Genomic DNA, 24,366 nt, shown 5'->3' on the forward strand with positions numbered 1-24,366 from the left:
GTCTGCCATCCACAATTTGTAGAATACTGTATGTGACAATCTTTCTCTGCATTCTGCATTTTATTTCATTGAAACTTGCACTGGAGTGAATAAAGCTTTTTTATAGATTATTATTTATTATTAAAGCGCAATTCATTTCATGGCGCTGTAAATGTGAAAAGGGGTATACATACATAATACAGACAATTGCACTAAGCATGAACAAGACGAGTTAGGCTACTTTTTACATCTGCACTTTCCCTTTCCACTATTGAGATCGGTCATAGGATCTCAATAGCTGGGGAAAACACTACCGTTTTGTCCCCATTGATTGTCAATGGGGCAAATCTAAACGACATGCACCAGAATGCATTCTGTTCAGTTTGGTTCCGTCCCCATCGCGGACAGAATAACGCTGCAAGCAGCGTCTTTCTGTCCGCGATGTGGTGAGGAGCACCAAGTCAATGGGGACGGATCCGTTTTCTCGGACACAATAGAAAACGGATACGTCCCCCACTGACTTTCAATGGTGTTCATGACGGATCAGTCATGATGACTATTTTAAAGATAATACAACCAGATGCGTTCATAACAGATGCAGACGGTTGTATTATCATGACGGAAGCGTTTTTGCTGATCCATGACGGATCCAGCAAAAACGCTAGTGTGAAAGTAGGCTTAGATGGTTAAAGAGGCCCAGGGTATAGCAGAGCTTTAACTGCACCCTTGATTATCCTGCCCTTACACAACTATACAGTGGTACCAACTTACAGCTACTACCCTATGTGAATTAAAGGCATTTTCCAGGGAAACTACATTTTTATTAAATGCCCACTGCTATGTACAGTGATTGCCTGAGCGAGCCAGTACCAACACAGAATTATCCTAGTGCTGTCCATAAATGAGTTCAGATCATATAGCAGCACTCCGATCCTCTATGTTCCGGCAACACTGTCTACTTTTCTAACTGCCGCTTACCCGTGAGCAGTCAATCAGCAGCCACTTCTCTGTCACTGTTTCTTCCTTTGCCAGTCACAGCAAGACAAGTTAGGCAGCAAGGATTATTAAAGTCTTGCGTTCCAGGACAGCGACTGGAATCGAGGGTTGTCTGAATCACTGACAAACCTTGTGCCGCCATGGCTACAGTACATAGTTATATGGTGTCCATACTGTTCTCTCTCTTGTATAGTCATTTAACAGCAATTACCAGCCACCTCACACAATAGAGGCAGCAATAGCAATTCCCATCATTTATGACTGTTCAGTTGAATCAGTTATGGTTGGGATACATGATATATTAAAAGCTTTTTTATATGCAGAACCCAAATTTTAAAGATTGATAAAATGCAAAAAAAAAAAAAAAAAACATATACATTTTTCTTTTAATTGTATTTATTGTTTTCACAGTTCCAGGTAATAGAAATGGAAATTCAATTTTTTTTCCCCACCTTCAGACAATTTATCCCAATTATTTGTGCAGACGGTCTTTCATCATTTTAATCTCTCATGGATAGGGTGATCCGCAGCCGATAGGATCTTATAGTAGTGTGTCTGGCGGGACAGTATAAATGTCATGTCTAGGGCCAGCTTTACAGGTTAAAGGGGTTTACCAAGACTGGAAGGAAATGGGGCTGACAATCAGTGGCCTAAGTGATGACGTGTAACTGCTGTCCAGTAGACAGACAGGAAAGACATAAAGGGATTGTCTGACTCTAGGAGGAGAAAAACATTGTCTGCATTTTTTTCCCTCAGAAACAAGGCCACATCTGTCCATGGCTGTGTCTGGTATTGCAGGTCACTTCAATTCGAGTGAGTTACCAACCTAGACACAGTCCATGGACAGGAGAGCTGCCGTTTCAGGTAAAAAAAGAGTAGACCTTTTTTTATTATTATTATTACAGAACGTCATACTAGTAAAAGAGACATGTGAGCCACATACAGTACATGATATGCAGCAAGCATGGCCACTGTCAGGATAGATTACACAATGGACTATATTTTACCTATGGAGTTCATAGTTCGGAACTGCTCGCCGGATCTGCCGATTTGGATGTGACTGAAAGCATTTGTGAGACGGAACCGGATGCGGATCCCTCTCACAAATGCATTGCAAGAACAGATCCGTCTCTCCGCTTATCATGCGGACCCGTCTTGTATTTTTTTTCACATTGTTACCGTTCTGCGCATGCGCAGGCCGGAAGGACGGATGGCATTCAGGCAAGTCTTCAGTTTTTTTCGCCAGGGATAAAACCGTAGCATGCTACGGTTTTCTCTTTTGCCTGATCAGTCAGTCAAAACGACTGAACTGAACACATCCTGATGCATCCTGAACGGATTTCTATCCATTCAGAATGCATGGGGATATGCCTGAATGTTCCCAAGAGCACAGTGGCCTCCATAATTCTTAAATGGAAGATGTTTGGAACAACCAGGACTCTTCCTAGAGCTGGCTGCTCCACCAAACTGAGTAATTGGGGGAGAAGGGCATTGGTAAGACAGGTAACCAATAACGCATTGGTCACTCTGGCTGAGCTCCAAAGATCCTGTCTGTAGATGGGAGAAACTTCCAGAAGGTCAACCATCACTGCAGCACTCCACCAATCAATGCTTTATGGCAGAGTGTCCAGAAGGAAGTGAAGACAGTCCCTGAGGAGCCAGAGCAGAGGATGGGAGTGGTAGTGGCCCTTCTGAAGTGTTGTATCATGGTGTACTCCCATAGGCCATTGCTCCCTGGGGATCGGTGCAGTGAAAATGTAGTTTGAAGAATCAGGCCATAAGTAAACATATAAAAGTCTCTCTTTACTTGCAATATATACTGTAACGTGTGGCGCATCCAGCAATATTGAATACAAAGTGTAGATTCTGGCACCAGATGAGGAGATAAGGTGGCTGATTGGATGGCTATTTAATTGGCACTAGCAGGCACTTTTGAAAATGGGTGCCCACTGTAAGATTCAGGCTTGCTGTTATTCTGGCCTAGTGGTTATTTAGGTAGGTGATGGTGTCTAAGCTGTAGTCCCTCACCTTGCAGCAGTGTCTGTAAAGCTGTAATTGCGCTGATCATTTTGCAATCATGAGACACTGATGCTTTCTTGAGGCTGTGTTTTGAATACTGAAGATCTCTTTGGAGTGTTGGTCTCACAGGAGAATAGTATACAGTTCCTAGGACTAAGAGCTCTGCATGCGCTTTCTCACTTCTTGCTATCTGGACTGAAACTCCCCCTCCTTGCAGGGAGAAGGACCAGCCCACTCCTACCAAGAGAGGAGGAACAGGGTGGTTAGCCCTGTTCCTGACAACCATTCCTTCTCTGCTGGACTGAATGGCATAAACATAAAAATATATATTACATAATACAATAACAGAAATTGCAGATACTCCCAGGTCTGGGGTACTGCAGACGCTTCTCTTCAGTAAAAGACACCTAAAAGCCCACCCTGAAGTTTGAAAACCTAAATAATTCTCAGACTATAGGAAACAAGATTGAACTTTTTGGCCTCAATGCTAAAGCTTATATTAAACAGGCAGATAACCCTAAAGATCATGGCTTGGTAGTGATGATGTGGCAATGTAATCTTTCAGCAAATTTAAAAATAATCGTTTGCTGACAGCAGATTGTGCTGTCTAATCATGACACGGAACGCACACGGACGGTATCCATGTTTTGCGGATCTGCAAAGCACTACGGCCATCTGAATGGGCCCTAAGCCTCATGTCTGGAGGAAACCAGGCATTCCTCATCACCTACCCAATACCATCCCAACAGTGAAGCACGGTGGTGGAAGAATCATGCTGGGGGGGTTCAGCGGCATGGATAGGAAGACTGGTCAGAGTTGAGGGAAAGATGAATGAAGTAAAGTACAAGATATTCTTAAAGGGAGTCTGTCATCTATTTTACACATCTAAAACTCTCAAATAACTCTGTAGGTCACACACAGTTGCCAAATGGTACCTTGTCTGCTGCTCTGATGGTCCAAAAACAAACTGAAGCCATGTGCAAATGGGTTTGCAAGTGCACAGGGCCTTTGTCTATTGCTGCCAGTGCCCGCAGGTGTTACTCAGTGATAACTCCTTCCCAGTCTGGCTATAAGCCAGCCTAGTATCCTCCTGATGTCACAGCTAAAATTTCACTCTGGTGTATGCATAGTTCATTCATCGATGCCATTGCCCGCAGTCGGCATTGTATGGACCATGCCCGCGCCCAAATATTGTGTGTGCAGGCATGCAATTTCAGTTGACATGCCACAGCTGCAGCCAGAGTCTGGCTAAAGAGGACTAGCTGACCATGGAAGTTAGAAAGAACCCCAGACCAGAAGATGGAGACTCGGGAGCCACGAGGAGGACAGCAGGTGAATATGATCCTTTCAGTAGGGGAGGCAGGCTGCTGGCCACTACACTGGGTTCACACCTGAGCGTTTTACAGCACGTTCAAACGCGCTGTAAAACGCTCAACACATGAAAACCAATGCTTCCCTATGGGAATGGTTCTCACCTGGGCGTTTTACAGCGCGTACGATCGCGCTGTAAAACGCCCTACGCTCAAAAAAGTACATGAGCTTCTTTGGGGCGTTTTGTCGCGCGTTCCCGTACATAGACATTCGGGAACGCGCGACAATGGGCGTTCGCTTGTCTCTGTATGCGCGATTGCAAACGCCGGTACAATCGCGCATACAGAGCGCTCCTTTCAGAACGCTCAGGTGTGAACCCAGGGTTAGAGTTTTGTTCCATTTGTAGCATGTAAAACCATGTCCCAATTTGAACGATCCACGCCCAATTCTCGCTGAGCCATGCTCCCTCATCGAGCTTGGAGGAAAAAGTGTCTAAAAGCCTTAGGCCCCTATCACACGGGCGAGTATTCCGCACGGGTGCAATGCGTGATGTGAACGCATTGCACCCGCACTGAATCCGGACCCGTTCATTTCTATGGGGCTGTGTACATGAGCGTTGTTTTTCACGCATCACTTCTGCGTTGCATGAAAATCGCAGCATGTTCTATATTCTGCGTTTTTCACGCAACACAACCCCATAGAAGTGAATGGGGCTGTGTGAAAATCACAAGCATCCGCAAGCAAGTGCGGATGCGGTGCGATTTTCACGCACGGTTGCTAGGAGACGATCGGGATGGAGACCCGATCATTATTATTTTCCCTTAAAACATGGTTATAAGGGAAAATAATAGCATTCTGCTGGAGGGGTTAAATTATTTTTTTTTAACTCACCTTAATCCACTTGCTCGCGCAGCCGGCATCTCTTCTGTCTGTCTTCTGTGCTGTGTGCAGGAAAAGGACCTGTGGTGACGTCACTCCGGTCATCACATGATCCATTACATGATCCATCACCATGGTAAAAGATCATGTGATGGCCGGAGTGACATGACCGGGTGCATGTTCCCGCAACGCACCTGCACCTTTTCCCGCAACGCCCGTCTGAAAGAGGCCTTAGACTTGTGTTTGTATGTTTTTTTTTTAAAGTTGTTGTCTGGTAATACTGGAGTTTTAACCGATGCCTGCAGCCGGCCTCTGCTGTGGAAAGAATCATACTTATCTGCTCCCCGTTGCTCTGGTCCCACGTGTCGCTCCCACGTTTCCATCTGACACATCACCTCTGAAACAAGTGGTTGGCTGCAGTGCACCATGTGATTATGCCCATACCGGGGAGGAAGTAAAGAAGCCATGGACCAGAAGATGTACGAACAGGGTCAGCGCAAAAGACCAGAGCGGTGCGGAGAGGTAAGTATGATTCTTTGCACAGCAGAGGTAGACTGCGGGCATCGGTTAAAACTTCAGTATTCCTGGACAACCCCTAAGGGCCCATTCACACGATCGTATTTATGGGTCCACATCTGTTCCACAATTTTATACACCATGTGCTGTCCATATCCGTTCTTGCGGCCCCACAGAAAAGATAAAGCATGTCCTATTCTTGTCCACAATTGTTATCATAGGTCAGGCTGTGTTCGTTCTGCAAAATTCAGAACGCGGCCGGTATCCGTGTTTTGTGGATCCACAATTTGCGGACTGCAAAACACATACGGTCGTGTGAATGTATCCTGAATTTGGTGTAAGGCATATGATCAGAAAAATCACTAAAGTAAAGTGGCCTAAATGGGAGGAAATGCTCAAAAACCCCAAAGGCCTAGTTCACACGAACGTATGGCTTTTATCGTTTTTTGCGGTCCGTTTTTCACGGATCCGTTGTTCCGTTTTTTGTTTCCGTTGTGTTTCTGTTCCGTTTTTCCGTATGGCATATACAGTATACAGTAATTACATAGAAAAAATTGGGCTGGGCATAACATTTTCAATAGATGGTTCTGCAAAAAACAGAACGGATACGGAAGACATACGGATGCATTTCCGTATGTGTTTTGTTTTTTTTGCGGACCAATTAACTTGAATGGAGCCACGGAACGTGATTTGCGGGCAATAATAGGACATCTTCTATCTTTCAACGGAAATACGGAAACGGAATGCATACGGAGTACATTCCGTTTTTTTTGCGATACCATTGAAATGAATGGTTCCGTATACGGAACACAAAAAAACGGCCGGTACACTCGCAAAAAAACCGTTTGTGTGAACTAGGCCAAACACTGTGGCGTGTTTATACCCGGGGGAGCAATTGCTCCACACGTGGTCCGTTGCTAACGGCAATCCCCAGCAAAAATGCCTACAAATGAGGATGTCGGCAGCGGACCACATGCACCACAATGGCACCCTACACAAGATGGGATAATGTGTGGATGCGAATATAAAAATACATAAATCACAGCGAAAGGTGCACCACAATGATATGCGACTGACAACACTGGCTGATCCCTCGAGCTGATGTTAAGAACTGAGACTTTAGCCAATGTATTCCAGTCAGGAACACATCGGAGCCCTTTTGCACCACCATCGAGGTATCTTAGTGTGAGGGTACATGCACACGAACGTTGTTTGCTTTCGTGTCATTTCCGTTTTTTTTTTGTGGCTAAGATGAGGACCCCATCATTTCAATGGGTCCACAAAAAATGCGGACAACAAACAGTGTGCTATCCGCATTAGTATGTCTGTTCCGTAGCCCCGCAAAAAAATAGAACATGTCCTATTCTTGTCCATTTTAGGCATTGTTACAATGGATCCGCAAAAAAAAACAGATGGCATACAGATGTCATCCTTTTTTTTTTGCGGATCCACAATTTGTGGACCGCAAAACACATATGGTCGTGTGCATGTAGCCTAAAGCCTCTTTCACACGATCGTATGGCTTTTTCAGTGTTTTGTGGGCCGTTTTTTCCGGATCCGTTTTTTGTTTCCGTTTCGATTCCGTTTTTACGTATGGCATATACAGAATACAGTAATTACATAGAAAAATTCGGCTGGGCATAACATTTTCAATTGATGGTTCCGCAAAGAAACGGAACGGATACCGAAGACATACGTATGCATTTCCGTATGTGTTCCGTTTTTTTTTGCAGACCCATTGACTTGAATTGAGCCATGGAACATGATTTGCGGGCAATAATAGGACATGTTCTATATTTTAAGGGAACGGAAAAATGGAAATACGGAAATGGAATGCATACGGAACACATTCTGTTCTTTTTGCTGAACCATTAAAATGAATGGTTCCATATACGGAACAGAAAAAACGACCTGTAAACGGGAAAAAAAAAGAGGTTGTGTGAAAGAGGCCTAAGGCATATGATCAGAATTATGGCTCATGCTGAGCCACTTCCAACATCTTCTATTCACAGCTATTGAAGTGAAGCTCGTACAGTTAGGCCTCTTTCACACTACCTTTTTTTTTTTTCCGTTTTGCAGGCCGTTTTTTTGCGTTCCGTATACGGTCTGTATACGGAACCATTTATTTCAATGGTTCCGCAAAAAAAAAACTAATGTACTCCGTATGCATTCCGTTTCCTATTTCTGTTTTTCCGTTCCGTTAAAATATAGAACATGTCCTATTATTGCCTGCACATTATGTTCCGTGGCTCTATTCAAGTCAATGGATTCGCAAAAAAAAAACTGAACACATACGGAAATGCATCCGTATGTCTTCCGTATCCGTTCCGTTTTTGCGGAACCATCTATTGAAAATGTTATGCCCAGCCCAATTTTTTCTATGTAATTACTGTATACTGTATATGTCCTACGGAAAAACGGAACGGAAAAACACAACAGAAACAAAAAAACTAGACAACGGATCCGTGCAAAACGGACCGCAAAACACTGAAATAGCCATACGGTAGTGTGAAAGAGGCCTAACATTTCCAAATCCATAACCTGACAGTTATCTTCCAAAAAATGGATAGAAGAACTTGTGTTTGAGCCTTTGGTTGTTCAGTAGCAGTTATTCTTGGGCTTTCTGGCTGATGTGGAACTAGTTTGCATTCATATTTGCCATCTGTACAGCATTTTCTATAAAATAAATTACAGGATATTATCCAATTATAAAAATAAAAAAAACATACAAAAGTGTAACCTATAAACACAAGTCTTAGGAGGGTATGTTCACATGGCTTAAAAGGGTTGTGTCACCTCAGATATTGGTGGCATATGGCTAGGATATGCCACCAATGTCAGATGGGTGCGGGTCCCACCTCTGGCCCCTAAAGTCAACAAGAGTGTACTGTGTTCTCCATTCAATTCCATTGGAGTTCCGTAAACACTAGAGCAAGCGCGCTTGGCAATTTTCAGAAGTCCAATAGAAATAAATGGAGAGTGCTCCACACAAGCATGGCCACCGCTCCATTCACCTCTATGGGACTGCAGTTGAGCCAGAGCTTGGCTAGTTTTGGAATCCCATAGAAATGAACGCAGGGCGTTTTTCTCTGCTTCCCGTTCATGGTGGTATAAAGGCCTCCCTAGAATGTGTGCTTTGTGCACCGTGTATTTCGGCAGGTGATATAAGCATTGTATGTCCTGAAATGTGTAGCCGTAGATTTCTGCTGTTAACCCCACCACGTTAGCATTTCTTAAGTGATGTGTCATTTCTTGACAAGGAACGTGCGCAAATTGAGTGTGGAAACCGAATGGGGTTAATCTGCATGCGGATCCATACCATGAGACGCTACAAATCTGCACCAGAAATCCGAGGGTCAACTTTGGATTTCTACTTCGGATTCAATGGTGGATTTTTCCAATGGAAACATTTGCCGTGTGAGAGCACCTAAGAGTCCTTACAGTTGCTCGTGACGTTATTTTATTTGTAAAAAAATGCCAGAATTAGGGCTCATGCACACAACCGTATCTATTTTGCAGTCCGCAAAAAAATACGGATGACATCCGTGTGCATTCCGTATCTTGCGGAACGGAACAGCTGCCCCCTAATAGAACAGTCCTATCCTTGTCCGTAATGCGAACAATAATTATAATTTTTATATTTATAAAATATAAATATTATAATAGGACAAATTTTTTGCGGAATGGACATACGCAAACAGAATGCACACGGAGTAACTTCTGGTTTTTTTTTGCCGACCCGTTGAAATGAACGGTTCCGCAAAAAAAAAACACAGAACGGACACAGAAAGAAAATACGTTTGTGCGCATGAGCCCTAACCGTAAGCAGTTTTTGTAGCATTTTGTTCTGTTTTTGCGCACAGTGGACGTGTTCTACCTGTAACATTTTGTTCATGCCGTTTTTCCCCTGTAGGCAAAACACCTGAAAAAACGCCAAAAGCCACAGCGCGCTGTATCTTTGAAGAGTGAACCATCTGTAATGTCTTCCTTCTGCAGACCTCAGTGACCATTGGCTTTCTTTCATGTTGATGCTGATGTCATCAGATTGGCCGATTGCAGTCATCTATTAGGGTAGGGATCAGCAACCTCCGGCACGCCAGCTGCTGTGAAACTACAACTCCCAGCATGCACATTTACTCGGCTGTTCTTAGAACTCCCATAGAAGTTAAATGAGCTTTCTGAGAGCTGTGTGGAGTGCCGGAGGTTTCTGATCCCTGTATTACGATATGGCTACACAGGGACACTGGTTGCGGCCAGGATCGCAGTGGCATCGCACTGCAAATCGCACCAGTGTGGCAACTGTTACCGCTGAATGGTGAAAAATCCAACGCTGCAGTTTTTTTTATGTGATTCAAGGGTCGTAGTCACAGCACACATGTAACCCCATTTATTTTCATGGGATCACCCCTACATTGTGACCGGTGTCGTCTAATATCCATTGCTCCATTGTCAGCACAAAATGTGCCCTTGACCTAATAACTAAGGGTACTTTCACACTAGCGTTATTCTTTTCCGATATTGAAATCCGGTAAAGGGTCCCAATACCGGAAAAAAACGCTTCTGTTTTGTCCCAATGCATTCTGAATGGAAAGCAATCCGTTCAGTATGCATCAGGCTGTCTTCCGTTCCGTCCCTTGTACGGTATGTGACCAGCCAAAATACCGCATCTTGCTGCAGTATCTTTTCCGGCCAAAATTCCGGAACACTACCGCACTTGCTGGATCTGGCATTAATTTCCATTGAAATATATTAATGCCGGATCCAATACCAAGTGTTCCATAAATTGCCGCATCCAGATTCTCTGGTCTGCGCATGCGCAGTTCTTTCTAGCTTCGAAAAAAATTAAATACCGGATCCGTTATTTCGGATGATACCGGAAAGACGGATCTGGTATTTCATTTAATAAGTCTAACGGATCCGCATCCGGGAAAAAAGATATCCGTTTGCATACTGCCTGCCGGATTCTAACAACGCTAGTGTGAAAGTACCCCTTGCTTCTTAAAACTGGCTGCAATGGTTGTCAATTGTATGGTACTAAAACTATTACTTTCAAGCAACGGAAATCTGCTGCAACATTTACCATATTTCATCTTTTTTTTTCCATCATATCTTGGGGAACGTATTGGCGTCCTGAACCGGTGGGGGGGGTGGATATGTTGGTCCTATAGGGCCAGCTGTGGCAGTGAAGAGGTTAATACGGTCCAGAAACAAAGGACATACACAGAACAATGTATCAACAGGTGCTCCTGGCCATGACCAGACCTCTGCAGTGGGTGTCTCACTGCTGCTGCCATCAGCCATCCATGGTGTCCTCCCTGCTGACCCCTGAGGACAGTGTCTGCATGGTGAGAAGCAGGGAGCTCAGCATCCTGCGGGGGAAGAAGTTTTGTGTGAAGCCTGAAGCTGGGCTTTGTGACTGGCATTAACCTTAAGAGTGTTTTACTGCAGTCCCTGCACATGTCTACCTCCTCCCTACAGGAGCTGAGGGGAGCAGGGTGTGCAAAGTGCAAGGGGAGGAGGAGGAGAGAGCCTAGGGCAGCTCTGCACTGTGACCCAGCCTTGGCTGTGAGCTTGTCTGCTGGATGTCTGAGGCTGGGAGGCTGCCCCTCCATATGTGTGTGCGCTCTACCGCCGCCACTGCTGCCCTTTGATCCTTGCACTAGTGTTAGGGGCTTGAAGACACACAGGGAGCAGCCATAGACACGGCAGCCGCGGCTCCTCAGCATCATGTCGCCCCTCCATACACACAACACACGTATAGATCACATCCATTGAGGAATATTTATTACGACTTGGGGGAGGGAGGTGAAGGGGAGGACAAGCCAGGTGCAAGGACCGAGCGCCCTGACTCCGGAGCCCGCAGGAGCTGCTCCCTCATCCTCTCGTCTCATGTGCACCGAGGAGGAGAATGTGATGGACGCGGAGAACCCCCCGGCTGGCTCCACATAGCGCCCACTGTGAGGGGACACAATGCCCCGGAGGAAGCAGGAGCAGCCCAAGCGCCTGCCTTCACGTAAGTGCCGGGGTTGTGTGCGGCTGTCTGCTCGTTTAGGGTTACAGAGGTGACGGGGACGGGTTATGTGTGCTGGCTGAGCAGGGCAGCCATGTTGTGGAGAGCAGCCGTCCTGTACTGGCTATTTATTCAGTCATTTTATTCAGAATAGTCTCTGGGTGTTGTGCACGGAGCGCCCCCTCCTCCCGCGCCTCAGCCGTCACCCCACCTTGCCCTCGCAGGCTGCTCCCCGGGCTGGTGCTGGGCTCTGGCGGAATCAATAGGGCTCTGTCCCCGGGTAAAGGTTGCGGCCAGCTCCGGCTGCTGAGCCTGTCGGCCCCGGGAGGAGAGGCAGCAGCAGATGCAAGGGGGAGGGAGGCTGAGGAGGAGGTTTGTGCAAGAAACCCAAGGGGTGGGCCGAGCAGAGGAGGGAGAAAAGGGGTGTCTGCTGTGTATAGGAATCCCTGGGTACAGGAAGGGGTCACATGAGTCAGCCCGTGCCCTCCTAGACTGGCAATACTTTCCACAGCACTGGCCTTGCTGCCACTCTCTGCTCCATGCAACTTTTCCTGCTACTTCCAGCCCAGGATCACTGGCCAGGCTGTCACTCTGTGTGGGCACAGGCAGGGCAGAGGGCAGTTGTTAGGATCCATAGGAATCCCATGACATGTCAGTGACGTCTCGACCTTTATGACCCGAGTCATTGTCACAGTCCTTGGTGCCTGTACATTGGCACAGTCCTTGGTGCCTGTACATTGGCACAGTCCTTGGTGCCTGTACATTGGCACAAGGCTTCCTTATGCTAATGGCACAGGGGGTTCATTGGGAGATATCATGATTGTCTTTGAAAGGGCATCCATCATCGGGGGTGTATTATGACCCCTAAACTGCCCCAATCATTGAGTGAGTAGATCTGGCCTGGGGCATTATAGATGTCAGGAAGTGGGTGTATTGTACCCTGTAAACTGCCACAATCGTTGATGGGGTACATCTGGCCTGGGGCATTGTAGCGGTGATTATTATACTGGGTGTATTCTACCTTTGACTGGCAGGGGGTAGATCTAGCCCAGGGCATTAGTGGTGAGGTAGTGGGTGTATTATACCCTGTAAACTGCCCCAATCATTGACGGGGTAGATCTGGTCTGGGGCATTATAGAGGTGATATACTGGGTTTATTATACCCTGTAAACTGCCCCAATTATTGACGGGGTAGATCTGGCCTGGGGCATTATAGAGGTGACATACTGAATGTATTATACCCTGTAAACTGCCCCAATCATTGACGGGGTAGATCTGGTCTGGGGCATTATAGAGGTGATATACTGGGTTTATTCTACCCTGTAAACTGCCCCAATTATTGACGGGGTAGATCTGGCCTGGGGCATTATAGAGGTGACATACTGAATGTATTATACCCTGTAAACTGCCCCAATCATTGACGGGGTAGATCTGGCCTGGGGCATTGTAGTGGTGATCATTATACTGGGTATATTATACCTTCTAGATTGCCAGGGGGTAGATCTAGCCCAGGGCATTAGTGGTGAGGTAGTGGGTGTATTATACCCTGTAAACGGCCCCAATCATTGACAGTGGTAGATCTGGCCTGGGGCATTAGTGGTGAGGTAGTGGGTGAATTGTACCCTGTAAACTGCCCCAATCATTGACGGGGTAGATCTGGCCCGTGCTCTATAAATCCAGTACCAGCTCTCATTTCGGGCACCCCTGATACCCTACTGACATGTGCAGTGCCCTTCCTGCATTATACCAGGCGATCCTTGGTTCTTTGGCCGGGAAGGCTCAGTGTGGGGTTGCGGGCACAGGGGTTGTCACCTAATTTCTAGACTGGCAGATGCCCTTTGACTACAGGCACAGTGTCATTGTGCAGCTCCACGTATGGTTCAGCTGAGGATGTGGACATGTCTGTGTATGTAAAGCCACAGTCGGTCACCTGAAGTTCACAAGGTTGGGGGAGGGGAGGGAGGGGTCAGGTTGTTGCTCTCCATTTGCAGCCATTTGCTCTCTGCAGACAGATCCCGATCAATATCCATAACATAAATATATGGATGCATGTCTCCGATCACCTCACACTGGCAGTGAGGGCTCCTGCGTCTGCAGGGCGAATCCAGTGCTTGGCATTAGGCTGAGGTGCCCGTCTGCACCCATAACATGAAGATTTTCTTCATTTATCCCTCTTTTTTCTTACTGTGCCAGTTTCCCGAGCAGAGGTTTTGCGTTGTAGGGTCTTTCCTGCATGGAGTGTCAGCTGTGTGTCACAGGTAGCAGCCGGGTGAGGAGGCGCTGAAGGGGTTAATCCCCGCGGAGCGGTATCTGAGTGAGCGGGGCCCGGCGACCTCTGCTGAGCAGGAGACGCAGACCACGTGACCTTGACCCCGACCTCAGCTACTCCCTCCGGCTCTGACTCATTCTCCATTTTAGCTCCGTCACTGTGGCCTGGAAGGTCCCTTTGTGCTCGCACCGTGTCTGTTAAAGAAACCTCTGGCTTCTGTTTCTCGGCCCTGGGACATATAGGGATGGTTGTGTGTCCAGCTCTTTGTCTCTCAGGTCCATTCACGCGCCCGTAAGTGTTTTGCGGATCCGCTAAACACGGACACCAGCAATGTGCGTTCGGCATTTCGCGGACCGCACATCGCCGGCACTATAATAGAAAATGCCTTTTCTTGTCCGCAGTTGCGAACAAGAATAGGACATAATCGATTTTTTTTTTCGGGAACGGAATTGCAGATCTGGAAATGCGGACAGAACATAGCATCCGTTTTGGCTCCATTGAAAATGAATGGGTCCGCAAAATCCAGAAACGGATCCGGAAAAAAATTGCGGACGTGTGAATGGACCCTTTATAGTGATTGGCCATATTGCTTCCTTTGCTGGCTGGATTTATTTTTCCATCACATTATACACTGCTCGTCTCCAGGGGTCACGACCACCTTGCAGTCCAGCAGCGGTGGTCGTGCCTAGAAAAAATGGACAAAAGACATTTTGTAACTTATTTTGTGTATTGAAAGTAACAGATTGGAAATGAAAGCACAAGTTGATAGTTATAGCGACGTTATTAACCTCTTAAAGGCAATCTGTCCCTATCAAACTGTTTGCATAGACATATAGCAGTGTCTCGCCTGATTAAAATGTTTCTTGTTTTTTTGTTGATCCAAGTAATATTTTATCTTAATATGCAAATTAGGCTTTTTGGTGCAATAAGGGCATCACCGTTGCTCTTGTTGCACACAAGCTCCATCCTTTCTGTGGCCAGCCCCTCCCTCACTGCGCAGCCACTGTCTTGCCCTGTCAATCAAAGCAGCCGGGGGACGGGGGGGATGGCCACAGAAATGAGTCTCACTTGAGTGCAACACGAGCAACGGCAATTGCACCAAAGGCCTAATATATATATATATATATATATATATATATATATATATATATATGTTGGTAAGGCTGATTAGTCAGCCTGCATTTGTGGGAGGGGCGGAGGCTCTTCATATACGAGCCACACCCTCACTCACAGGTGTGTGTTTTCAGGTGCACAGCTGCTGCTGGGTGTCATTAGCACACTAGCTTCTCTGGTGGTAGGAGTCTTTCTTTGCAGCATGGAGCCAGAATAGAGCTTGTTATTTTGCTCTCTGCTACCGTAGCATGCACGCGTCATACTACGTAAGTAGGTTGGGCCGGGGCCGTCTCTCCAGGCCGGTCGGATCCGACTTTGCTAGCGAACGGGAGGCTTCGCCTCAGAATCTGCTACCTCAGGTTTGCTCGTTTGGGCCTAAATACTTCCATTTGCTTTTCATTTTTGGTTGTTGGTAATAAGAGTTGGTTCCTATAAATCTTACAAGTTTCACTTTGCTTCGTTCGTCTCGTATGAGGAATCCGGCTGAAGTAAGAGTTACCCGGGCTGCACGTGACGTCATGTTTGGAGATCGGATGCAGTGTTTATTGTTTAGGCCTTTTGCTGTAGCTGTTCCTTGCCATGTGTCTCCCCCCCCCCCCTTTCCCCCCGCTACCACCATCTTTAAACTTCATGTATTTCACTTTCGTAAGCCGTGTACCGGGGTGGGCTCCCCAGGATACAGCAAAGTCACAGACATGGAAGCAACACTGACACCAGCTTTATATGCAAGAATATAAACTTTACTTTGGAAACAGTATTAACACAAGTACAAACAGTATAAGTAATACCCCAGGCCCACAGTCACCGTCCCTGTCCGAGGGACAGGCCTAGCCTGCTGGCGTACACAGCTGAGCCTACAAGTCGCACTGTGCCGCTATAGAAGACACACCTAACCGGTGGCAGACGCAGCAGAGCCTGCAAGTCAATTACTGCGCTGCAGTCCAGTACAGTAAGGCCTAACAAAGCTATAACCCTATCTAACTAGCTAATACAAGGCCTAGGCTAGTCTCTCGTTACTTTAGGCGCCAAACAGTGAAGTACAATTGGTAATCAGGTGTACTGACCTGCATCCGTTCTGGGCCCTAGGATGCCGCTTACCCAGGATGGCCACCAAGCTCTCAGCAACCGTGCGGCCTTGCTTGATGCTAAGGTTTTCTGTCCATACACTGGAACTGGTCTTCCTGGGACAACCTCTCTTTCAAAGCGCTGGATCCTGACAGGGGACAGCAGATACTCTCCTTCCTTTGAGTGTCCATTCACTGCCGGACATCTGCAAGCCAGGATGGAATCGGATTCAGCCCCTCACAGCACAATCCTTCCACCATGTCAGATCAACACTTACTGGTTCACCCAGAAGCATGCTGACTGTGCTGCAAAACAGCGGCCTCTAGTGCCCGGAAATGCCAAATGACAGCTCCAGTACAATTTAAACATACATATACAGGCAGAGCTTATCCACAATCTCATACTTTCATGCTCCGCTGTTATCCTGAGCGGCATTTACACTTTCGGCTTTTATTTAATGTCTTATGCTGCATCCGCACGTCTTCACTGTACTGCACTTTTCTACTCTTGGTTCGTATTCACTCAGATTGGTCTCACATTCAAGCTGCACTCACCTGTTGGCTGTTACATCTCATTCCGTCCCCAGCCGACAGCCGGATCCGTATTACATGCCTGTTATTACATGTTGTATACTCTGCTTACAGCCATAGCTGCTACTGTTACTCCGTTTTCATGCTCTGGACGCACCACCCTGGTGTTCCCACCTTGCTCCACTCACAACCAGAGCTGCGGTTATACCAATTTTCATGCTCTGCTTATACCCAAAGTTGTGTTCACACTTCTACTGCTACACCAGGTCGTATACCCCACTCACCAAAGCCGCTTTCCATGTCTGCGGTCACATCAAGTTAATATTTCGTTCACATCCAAAGCTGCGTCCGCATGTCTGCTTTTCACATCTTGTCCTATACTCCTTTCACTACTAGAGCTGCGTCCACATGTCTGCTTTCGCATCACGTCAATACTCTGCTCGCTTTCAGGTTGTATTTACACGTCTGCTTTATACCATGCTTTTCATGTGCTACCCATACTCAGAGCTGCGCCTATACCATGTTTTTAGGTACCACTCACATCCAAAGCTGCATTCACCCATTTGTTGTTACATCATGTGTTGTACTCTGCTCCCACTCAAAGCTGCATTCTCCTGTTTATTGCTACATCATGGTTTTGCTCAATCTCACCGGGGCAGTCTGCACCCACCGCTCTGGTACCTCTCTCCTGACAAACATAACTGCGTTCTTTTCAGGCTTATGTTCCCTTCCTTGGTGGTCTGTCACATTCCATAGGCCTAGTTTCTGTTTAATCCTGGTTCATAGTCACTCAGACTGGTCTCCTTTTACTTCTGGTTCATAATCACTCAGACTGGTCTCCTGTTACTTCTGGTTCGTATTCACTCAGATTGGTCTCCTGCCCCAGTTCACCAAACAGCTCCTCAGCGGAGGTCAGTGGGCCGCTAGGAGTACGTTTCCTGCTATGTTTTCACAAGCTGTTCATTTGTTTGTCACGATATGAGACTTCTCTTAGAGAATGCCTCTGGCATTTCATGTTTACGTTTATGGTTCGCGGTGGTTAGTGTTTTATGTACGCACGTGCTTCGGATTACTAATGTCTATATTTTTAACACCTGTCGGCAGTGATGTTTCTTAGGCCACCTTCTAGCCAATCCAATCATTCAAGTCGCTTCATATGCCATCAGGTCCGGCTTACGTTTTAATTACTTAATTTAATTGCTTCAGCCCCATGGCTTCAGGGGTCTGACCAATGGTGGTCTGTCCACCTGTGCAGCTATGCTTTTGAATGACTCATATCTTTACCTGCTTGCCAGCTTATGTTATTAATTTTAGTTAATGTCCGTTATTATCTCCATTTTCTGTCACGTTTCCCTTCGTCTTTTCAGGTCATGCAGTTGAACTATTGGGGTCACCTTCCACGTCGGTCAGGTCTCGTTCCTAACGATATTTCGCCTTGCATGTTATTCAGGCCACGTAGTTTATCTTGGGTATCGCCTGCCACATCGGTCAGGCTCATGGTTTAATTCACGTGCACCTTATTCATGTCACTTTTCATAGTTATAATTCTTAAAAAAATAAAATAAACTCGGCCCCATGGCTTCGGGGGCCCGACGACTGCTTCAGCCCCATGGCTTCGGGGGCCCGACGACTGCTTCAGCCCCATGGCTTCGGGGGCCCGACGACTGCTTCGGCCCCATGGCTTCGGGGGGGCCGACGTCTGCTTCGGCCCCTTGGCTTCGGGGGCCCGACGACTGTTTTCAGTCCTGCTGGGCTGATTGCCTGGTTGGTTGTCCATCTGTGCATCTAGGCTGGCCCCTATGTATCGCATACATACCTGCTTCCCTAATTTCCTAATAATCCATGTTGATCGCTCCATGTTGATCCATGGCTTCGGGAGCCCGACGACTGCTTCGGCCCCATGGCTTCGGGAGCCCGACGACTGCTTCGGCCCCATGGCTTCGGGGGCCCGACGACTGCTTCGGCCCCATGGCTTCGGGGGCCCGACGACTGCTTTGGCCCCATGGCTTCGGGGGGGCCGACGTCTGCTTCGGCCCCTTGGCTTCGGGGGCCCGACGACTGTTTTCAGTCCTGCTGGGCTGATTGCCTGGTTGGTTGTCCATCTGTGCATCTAGGCTGTTTTGGCCCCTATGTATCGCACACATACCTGCTTCCCTAATTTCCTAATAATCCATGTTGATCGCTCCATGTTGATCCATGGCTTCGGGGGCCCGACGACCTGCTTCGGCCCCATGGCTTCGGGGGCCCGACGACCTGCTTCGGCCCCATGGCTTCGGGGGCCCGACGACCTGCTTCGGCCCCATGGCTTCGGGGGCCCGACGAACTGCTTCGGCCCCATGGCTTCGGGGGCCCGGCGACCTGCTTCGGCCCCATGGCTTCGGGGGCCCGGCGACCTGCTTCGGCCCCATGGCTTCGGGGGCCCGGCGACCTGCTTCGGCCCCATGGCTTCGGGGGCCCGGCGACCTGCTTCGGCCCCATGGCTTCGGGGGCCCGGCGACCTGCTTCGGCCCCATGGCTTCGGGGGCCCGGCGACCTGCTTCGGCCCCATGGCTTCGGGGGCCCGACGACCTGCTTCGGCCCCATGGCTTCGGGGGCCCGACGACCTGCTTCGGCCCCATGGCTTCGGGGGCCCGACGACCTGCTTCGGCCCCATGGCTTCGGGGGCCCGACGACTGCTTTGGCCCCATGGCTTCGGGGGCCCGACGACTGCTTTGGCCCCATGGCTTCGGGGGGGCCGACGACTGTTTTCAGTCCTGCTGGGCTGATTGCCTGGTTGGTTGTCCATCTGTGCATCTAGGCTGGCCCCTATGTATCGCATACATACCTGCTTCCCTAATTTCCTAATAATCCATGTTGATCCATGGCTTTGGGGGCCCGACGACTGCTTCGGCCCCATGGCTTCGGGAGCCCGACGACTGCTTCGGCCCCATGGCTTCGGGAGCCCGACGACTGCTTCGGCCCCATGGCTTCGGGGGCCCCACGACTGCTTCGGCCCCATGGCTTCGGGGCCCGACAACTGCTTCGGCCCCATGGCTTCGGGGGCCCCACGACTGCTTCGGCCCCATGGCTTCTAGGCTGATTTGGCCCCTATGCATCGCATACATACCTGCTTCCCTAATTTCCTAATAATCCATGTTGATCGCTCATTTTATGTTTTTACCGCAAACTGGTCCGGTTCGCCCTACAGCATTATTGTCATGTCTTACGCAGATATTTCGTCTTTCTTTAATTGTTCATGCTTTCGTTCAGGTCCTGCCAGAGGAAGAACAAGTAGGGCAATTCGCTCTAGCATTTCAGTCTCTGATTGTAGTCGATCATATCTTGTCAACCAGGTCCCCACGCAAAGTCTTTGCCTTTTTACCACGACCAGGAATTCATTTTCGCCAGTAGCTTCATTGCATTGCATTCCCTCACTCATGGGAGGGCATAGACAGAATCTTGTATATTATGGCTTCATAGCTTCTTGCCGCACTAACCTCCGACTCCCTACAACCACGTTGAATCGGATTTTGGACAAGGTCCAGCATTTTCTCACGGTAGAAGATTCAGATAGTAGGTCGGTCTTCACGTCTCAAGCGTAAAAACAATTCTCAGGGGCGTACAGTAGAACAAAGCGCGGATAGCTGTTGTCTGGGTAACTATTCAAGGATTCTCTTCCTATCTACATGGTTCTTTTTGGCCCTCATTCCTGCATAGTCTAGGCAGTTAGGTTTTGGTCCCACGATCTCCTGACGCTAGGGCATTGCCAGTACTCGCACTAGAACCAAACTTTACAAGTTTCAGTTGGTTTTTATGATCCATTTCACAACGTATTCTCGGTCCTCCATTCCGCTTTGGTGCAGTATCCGCAATATTGAGCATCATGTCTCTGGCCTTGTCATCCACAAGATGGGTTGTAGGTTTCCTACTGGTCTTGCCTCACATACCCCGAATTTTCGCTCTAGATCCCGGATGCCTTGCAGTTGGCTTGGGGATTAGTTTGTACATGCCATTCAAATTCCTTTTCTACCCTACTTGGCTTGGTTTTTGCCCACTTATAGGCCTACCCACGATCATGGCTTAGGGCACACAACAAGCCATTTAGTCAGGTCAGCTAAGACACGCCTAGCTGGGTTAGGTTGTTCCTGTTGTTTTCTCCCTAGGGTTCTTCGGATACCTCTTGGCCGTAGCCATGACCACAAGTTGGTAAGGCTGATTAGTCAGCCTGCATTTGTGGGAGGGGCGGAGGCTCTTCATATACGAGCCACACCCTCACTCACAGGTGTGTGTTTTCAGGTGCCCCACCCTCCCTCCCTTATCTTCTCATTTCCACAGGGTATGCCCACTTATAGGCCTACCCACGATCATGGCTTAGGGCACACAACAAGCCATTTAGTCAGGTCAGCTAAGACACGCCTAGCTGGGTTAGGTTGTTCCTGTTGTTTTCTCCCTAGGGTTCTTCGGATACCTCTTGGCCGTAGCCATGACCACAAATATATATATATATATATATATTTTTTTTTTTTTTTTTTATTTTTTTTTATTTTTATTTTTTTATATATATTAAGAAAAAGTATTGTAGCTCGGCAACAGAGCCTCGGATCAAACAAACCTTTAATTCAGGTGAACCAGAGCTATGTGTCTATGCAGACAGCGTGATAAGGAGGTCGCTGGGGACAGGTTCCCTCTCACAGCCATCTGCACGCTGCCTTTTGACAGTGGGTGTCAGCGGTCCTCAGTCTACAGAGTAGTCTTTTGCTATTGCTGTAGTAGGAGGAGCGGGAATATATCATTGTGCCCTCCTCCATGAACGGCTGGGACCATGATTGAAGGGGACACCCCCTCCCCGTCATCCATAGGGTCACCGGCAGGACTGTATTTACTATTCACACTGCCCTCCCCACTAAGCCTGAATGCACCCCATTTAAAGGCCCATTTACGCTCAACAACTATCTCCATGATAATTGGTCATGGTCAGTGTTGTCAAAGCAGAAGATTAACAAGGAGACTCGTATTATCAGTTGCCATGCTGTAAAAATGAATGTTATTGGAGCTGCTATTAATGAATGTTTATACCGCTCATAGTGCAGTATACAATAGGGAGCCATGCCACCAAATAATTAATACAATGACTAAATAACACCACCGCACCATGATTATATAACACCGCCATACAGCGTGTAAATAACACTGCTGTACCATGATTAGATAACACCGCCATACAGTGGGTAAATAACACAAATGTACCATGATTAGATAACACCGCCATACAGTGGGTAAATAACACAAATGTACCATGATAAGATAGCACTGCCATACAGTGTGTAAATAACACTGCTGTACCATGACTGAATAACACCACCTCAATGTGACTGGATAACACCGCCATACAGTGGGTAAATAACACGCTGTACCATGACTGAATAACACCACCTCAATGTGACTGGATAACACCGCCATACAGTGGGTAAATAACACGCTGTACCATGACTGAATAACACCACCTCAGTGTGACTGGATAACACCGCCATACAGTGTGTAAATAACACTGCTGTACCATGACTGAATAACACCACCTCAATGTGACTGGATAACACCGCCATACAGTGGGTAAATAACACGCTGTACCATGACTGAATAACACCACCTCAATGTGACTGGATAACACCGCCATACAGTGGGTAAATAACACGCTGTACCATGACTGAATAACACCACCTCAGTGTGACTGGATAACACCGCCATACAGTGTGTAAATAACACTGCTGTACCATGACTGAATAACACCACCTCAATGTGACTGGATAACACCGCCATACAGTGACTGATAACATTCAGTAAGTTTGCCAAAATGTTCCAGAGCATTTTATAAAATCTGATCATTTTGGCACCACAGATGCAATGCTGATTGTATATTACAGTCATATTGTATGCATCTATGGCATTACTGATTGTGTGCGGTTATACAGGTGTAGAAACATACAAAAGTTGTTACATTTTAATATTACAATTTTATAATAGTACTAAGGCTACTTTCACATTAGCGTTTTTCTTTTCCGGCATAGAGTTCCGTCCTAGGAGCTCTATACTGATCTGATCAGGCATATCCCCATGCATTCTGAATGGATAGAAATCAGTTCAGGATGCATCAGGATGTCTTCAGTTCAGTCATTTTGACTGATCAGGCAAAAGAGAAAACCGTAGCATGCTACAGTTTTATCTCCGGCGAAAAAAACGGAAAGACTTGCCTGAATGCCGTATCCGGCATTTTTTTCTATAAGAATGTATTAGTGCCGGATCCGTCATTCAAAATACCGGAATGCCGGATCCGTCCTTCCAGTCTGCGCATGTGCAGACCTTTAAAAATGAGAAAAAAAAAAATACCAGATCCGTTTTGCCTGATGACACCAGAAAAACGGATCCGGTATTGCAATGCATTTTTTTGACTGATCAGGCATTTTTCTGAATGATCAGGATCATGATCAGTCTGAAAAATGCCTGATCAGTCAGAAAAAATGACATGCGCTTGCATACAGTTTGCCTGATCAGGCAGTCAGTTCAGACAACGGAACTGCCTGCCGGAATCAAACAACGCAAGTGTGAAAGTAGCCTTATTACAGGAAAGGAGTTAAATAGACAGACAGGCCTGTAGGAAAGCTGGTTACCTCTGTGGGCGCAGTAATGGTGCCTCTATCCCTTGCCACCCAGCTTCCCCAGATACCTCTGTGAAGCCTGCCTGTTAGACAAGTTTTTCATTCCGGATTTTAGGAGAGTTGGGTGGCAGCCTATATGGGCGCTGTAACACAGATACGACTAAAATAAGCTGAAGGTAAAGACTTAGGGGCCTTGCACACGACCGTATGCCCTCCAAGATATACGGTCTGTGAGCGGGCTATATGTCCCGGAGTGGCATTGATTGCGCGCGCGGGAGTACATGGCATCATAGGTTGCACTGATGCTGTGCACATCAGGCACCCCGCACTCCTATGATCTTATGAGTGCGGGACAATAGCCCTGCTGACGGCCCGACGTGCACAGCATCATTGTAATCTATGACCCTGTGTACTCCCGCGCGCACGATCAATGCTGCTCCGGGACATATGGCCCGCTCACAGACCGTATATCTTGGAGGGCACACGGTCGTGTGCAAGGGCTCTTAGGAGGAGATTTATCAAACTGGTGTAAAGTAGAGCTGGGGTTGTTGCCCATAGCAACCAATCAGACTCCACCTTTCATTTTTCACAGCTCCTTTGGGATATGAAAGGAGAAATCTGATTGGTTGCTAAGGGCTACTAAGCCAGTCCTACTTTACACCAGTTTGATAAATCTCCCCCTTAGACTGTGTTCACATCACGTGTTTGTCTTGCGTTAAACGTATGTAAAAAGCGTATATGTTAAATGGATGCCATACAGTGAGAGTATGTAAAAATATATACGTTAACTTATACATTATTTTTGTCTGACTTTTTGTACTGCACTTTTGCATCCTTTTTTTTTTCTCTCTAACGTATATAATTAACCCTTTCCCGACCACCCAAAGCAAATTTACGTTGTCGGCCAGGCATTTAAAAATGGGGCCCGCTCTTGAGCGGGTGCCATAGCTGCTGGGTGCCTGCGGCCTTCTTAGCTCCATAGGAACATAGGAGCACATTTATTAAGACCAATTGGCGAAGTTATGTAGAGGCATACATTTCACGTAT

At 47.3% G+C, this 24,366-nt stretch overlaps 1 protein-coding gene across 4 annotated transcripts in view; it reads left to right on the plus strand.

Moving 5' to 3' along the window:
* Positions 1-11,298: 11,298 nt before the first annotated feature.
* Positions 11,299-24,366, plus strand: part of ZNF827 (zinc finger protein 827) — a 230,424-nt gene continuing 217,356 nt past the window's right edge. For all 4 annotated transcript variants that reach the window (XM_044300432.1, XM_044300441.1, XM_044300449.1 and 1 more), the window contains exon 1: positions 11,299-11,713. In XM_044300432.1, coding sequence (XP_044156367.1) covers positions 11,671-11,713 — 43 coding nt within the window. In that variant the 5' untranslated portion in view covers positions 11,299-11,670. The remainder of the gene's footprint in view (positions 11,714-24,366) is intronic.

The sequence above is a fragment of the Bufo gargarizans genome, chromosome 1, assembly GCF_014858855.1.
Source record: "Bufo gargarizans isolate SCDJY-AF-19 chromosome 1, ASM1485885v1, whole genome shotgun sequence".
In the NCBI taxonomy this organism is placed as follows: Eukaryota; Metazoa; Chordata; class Amphibia; order Anura; family Bufonidae; genus Bufo; species Bufo gargarizans.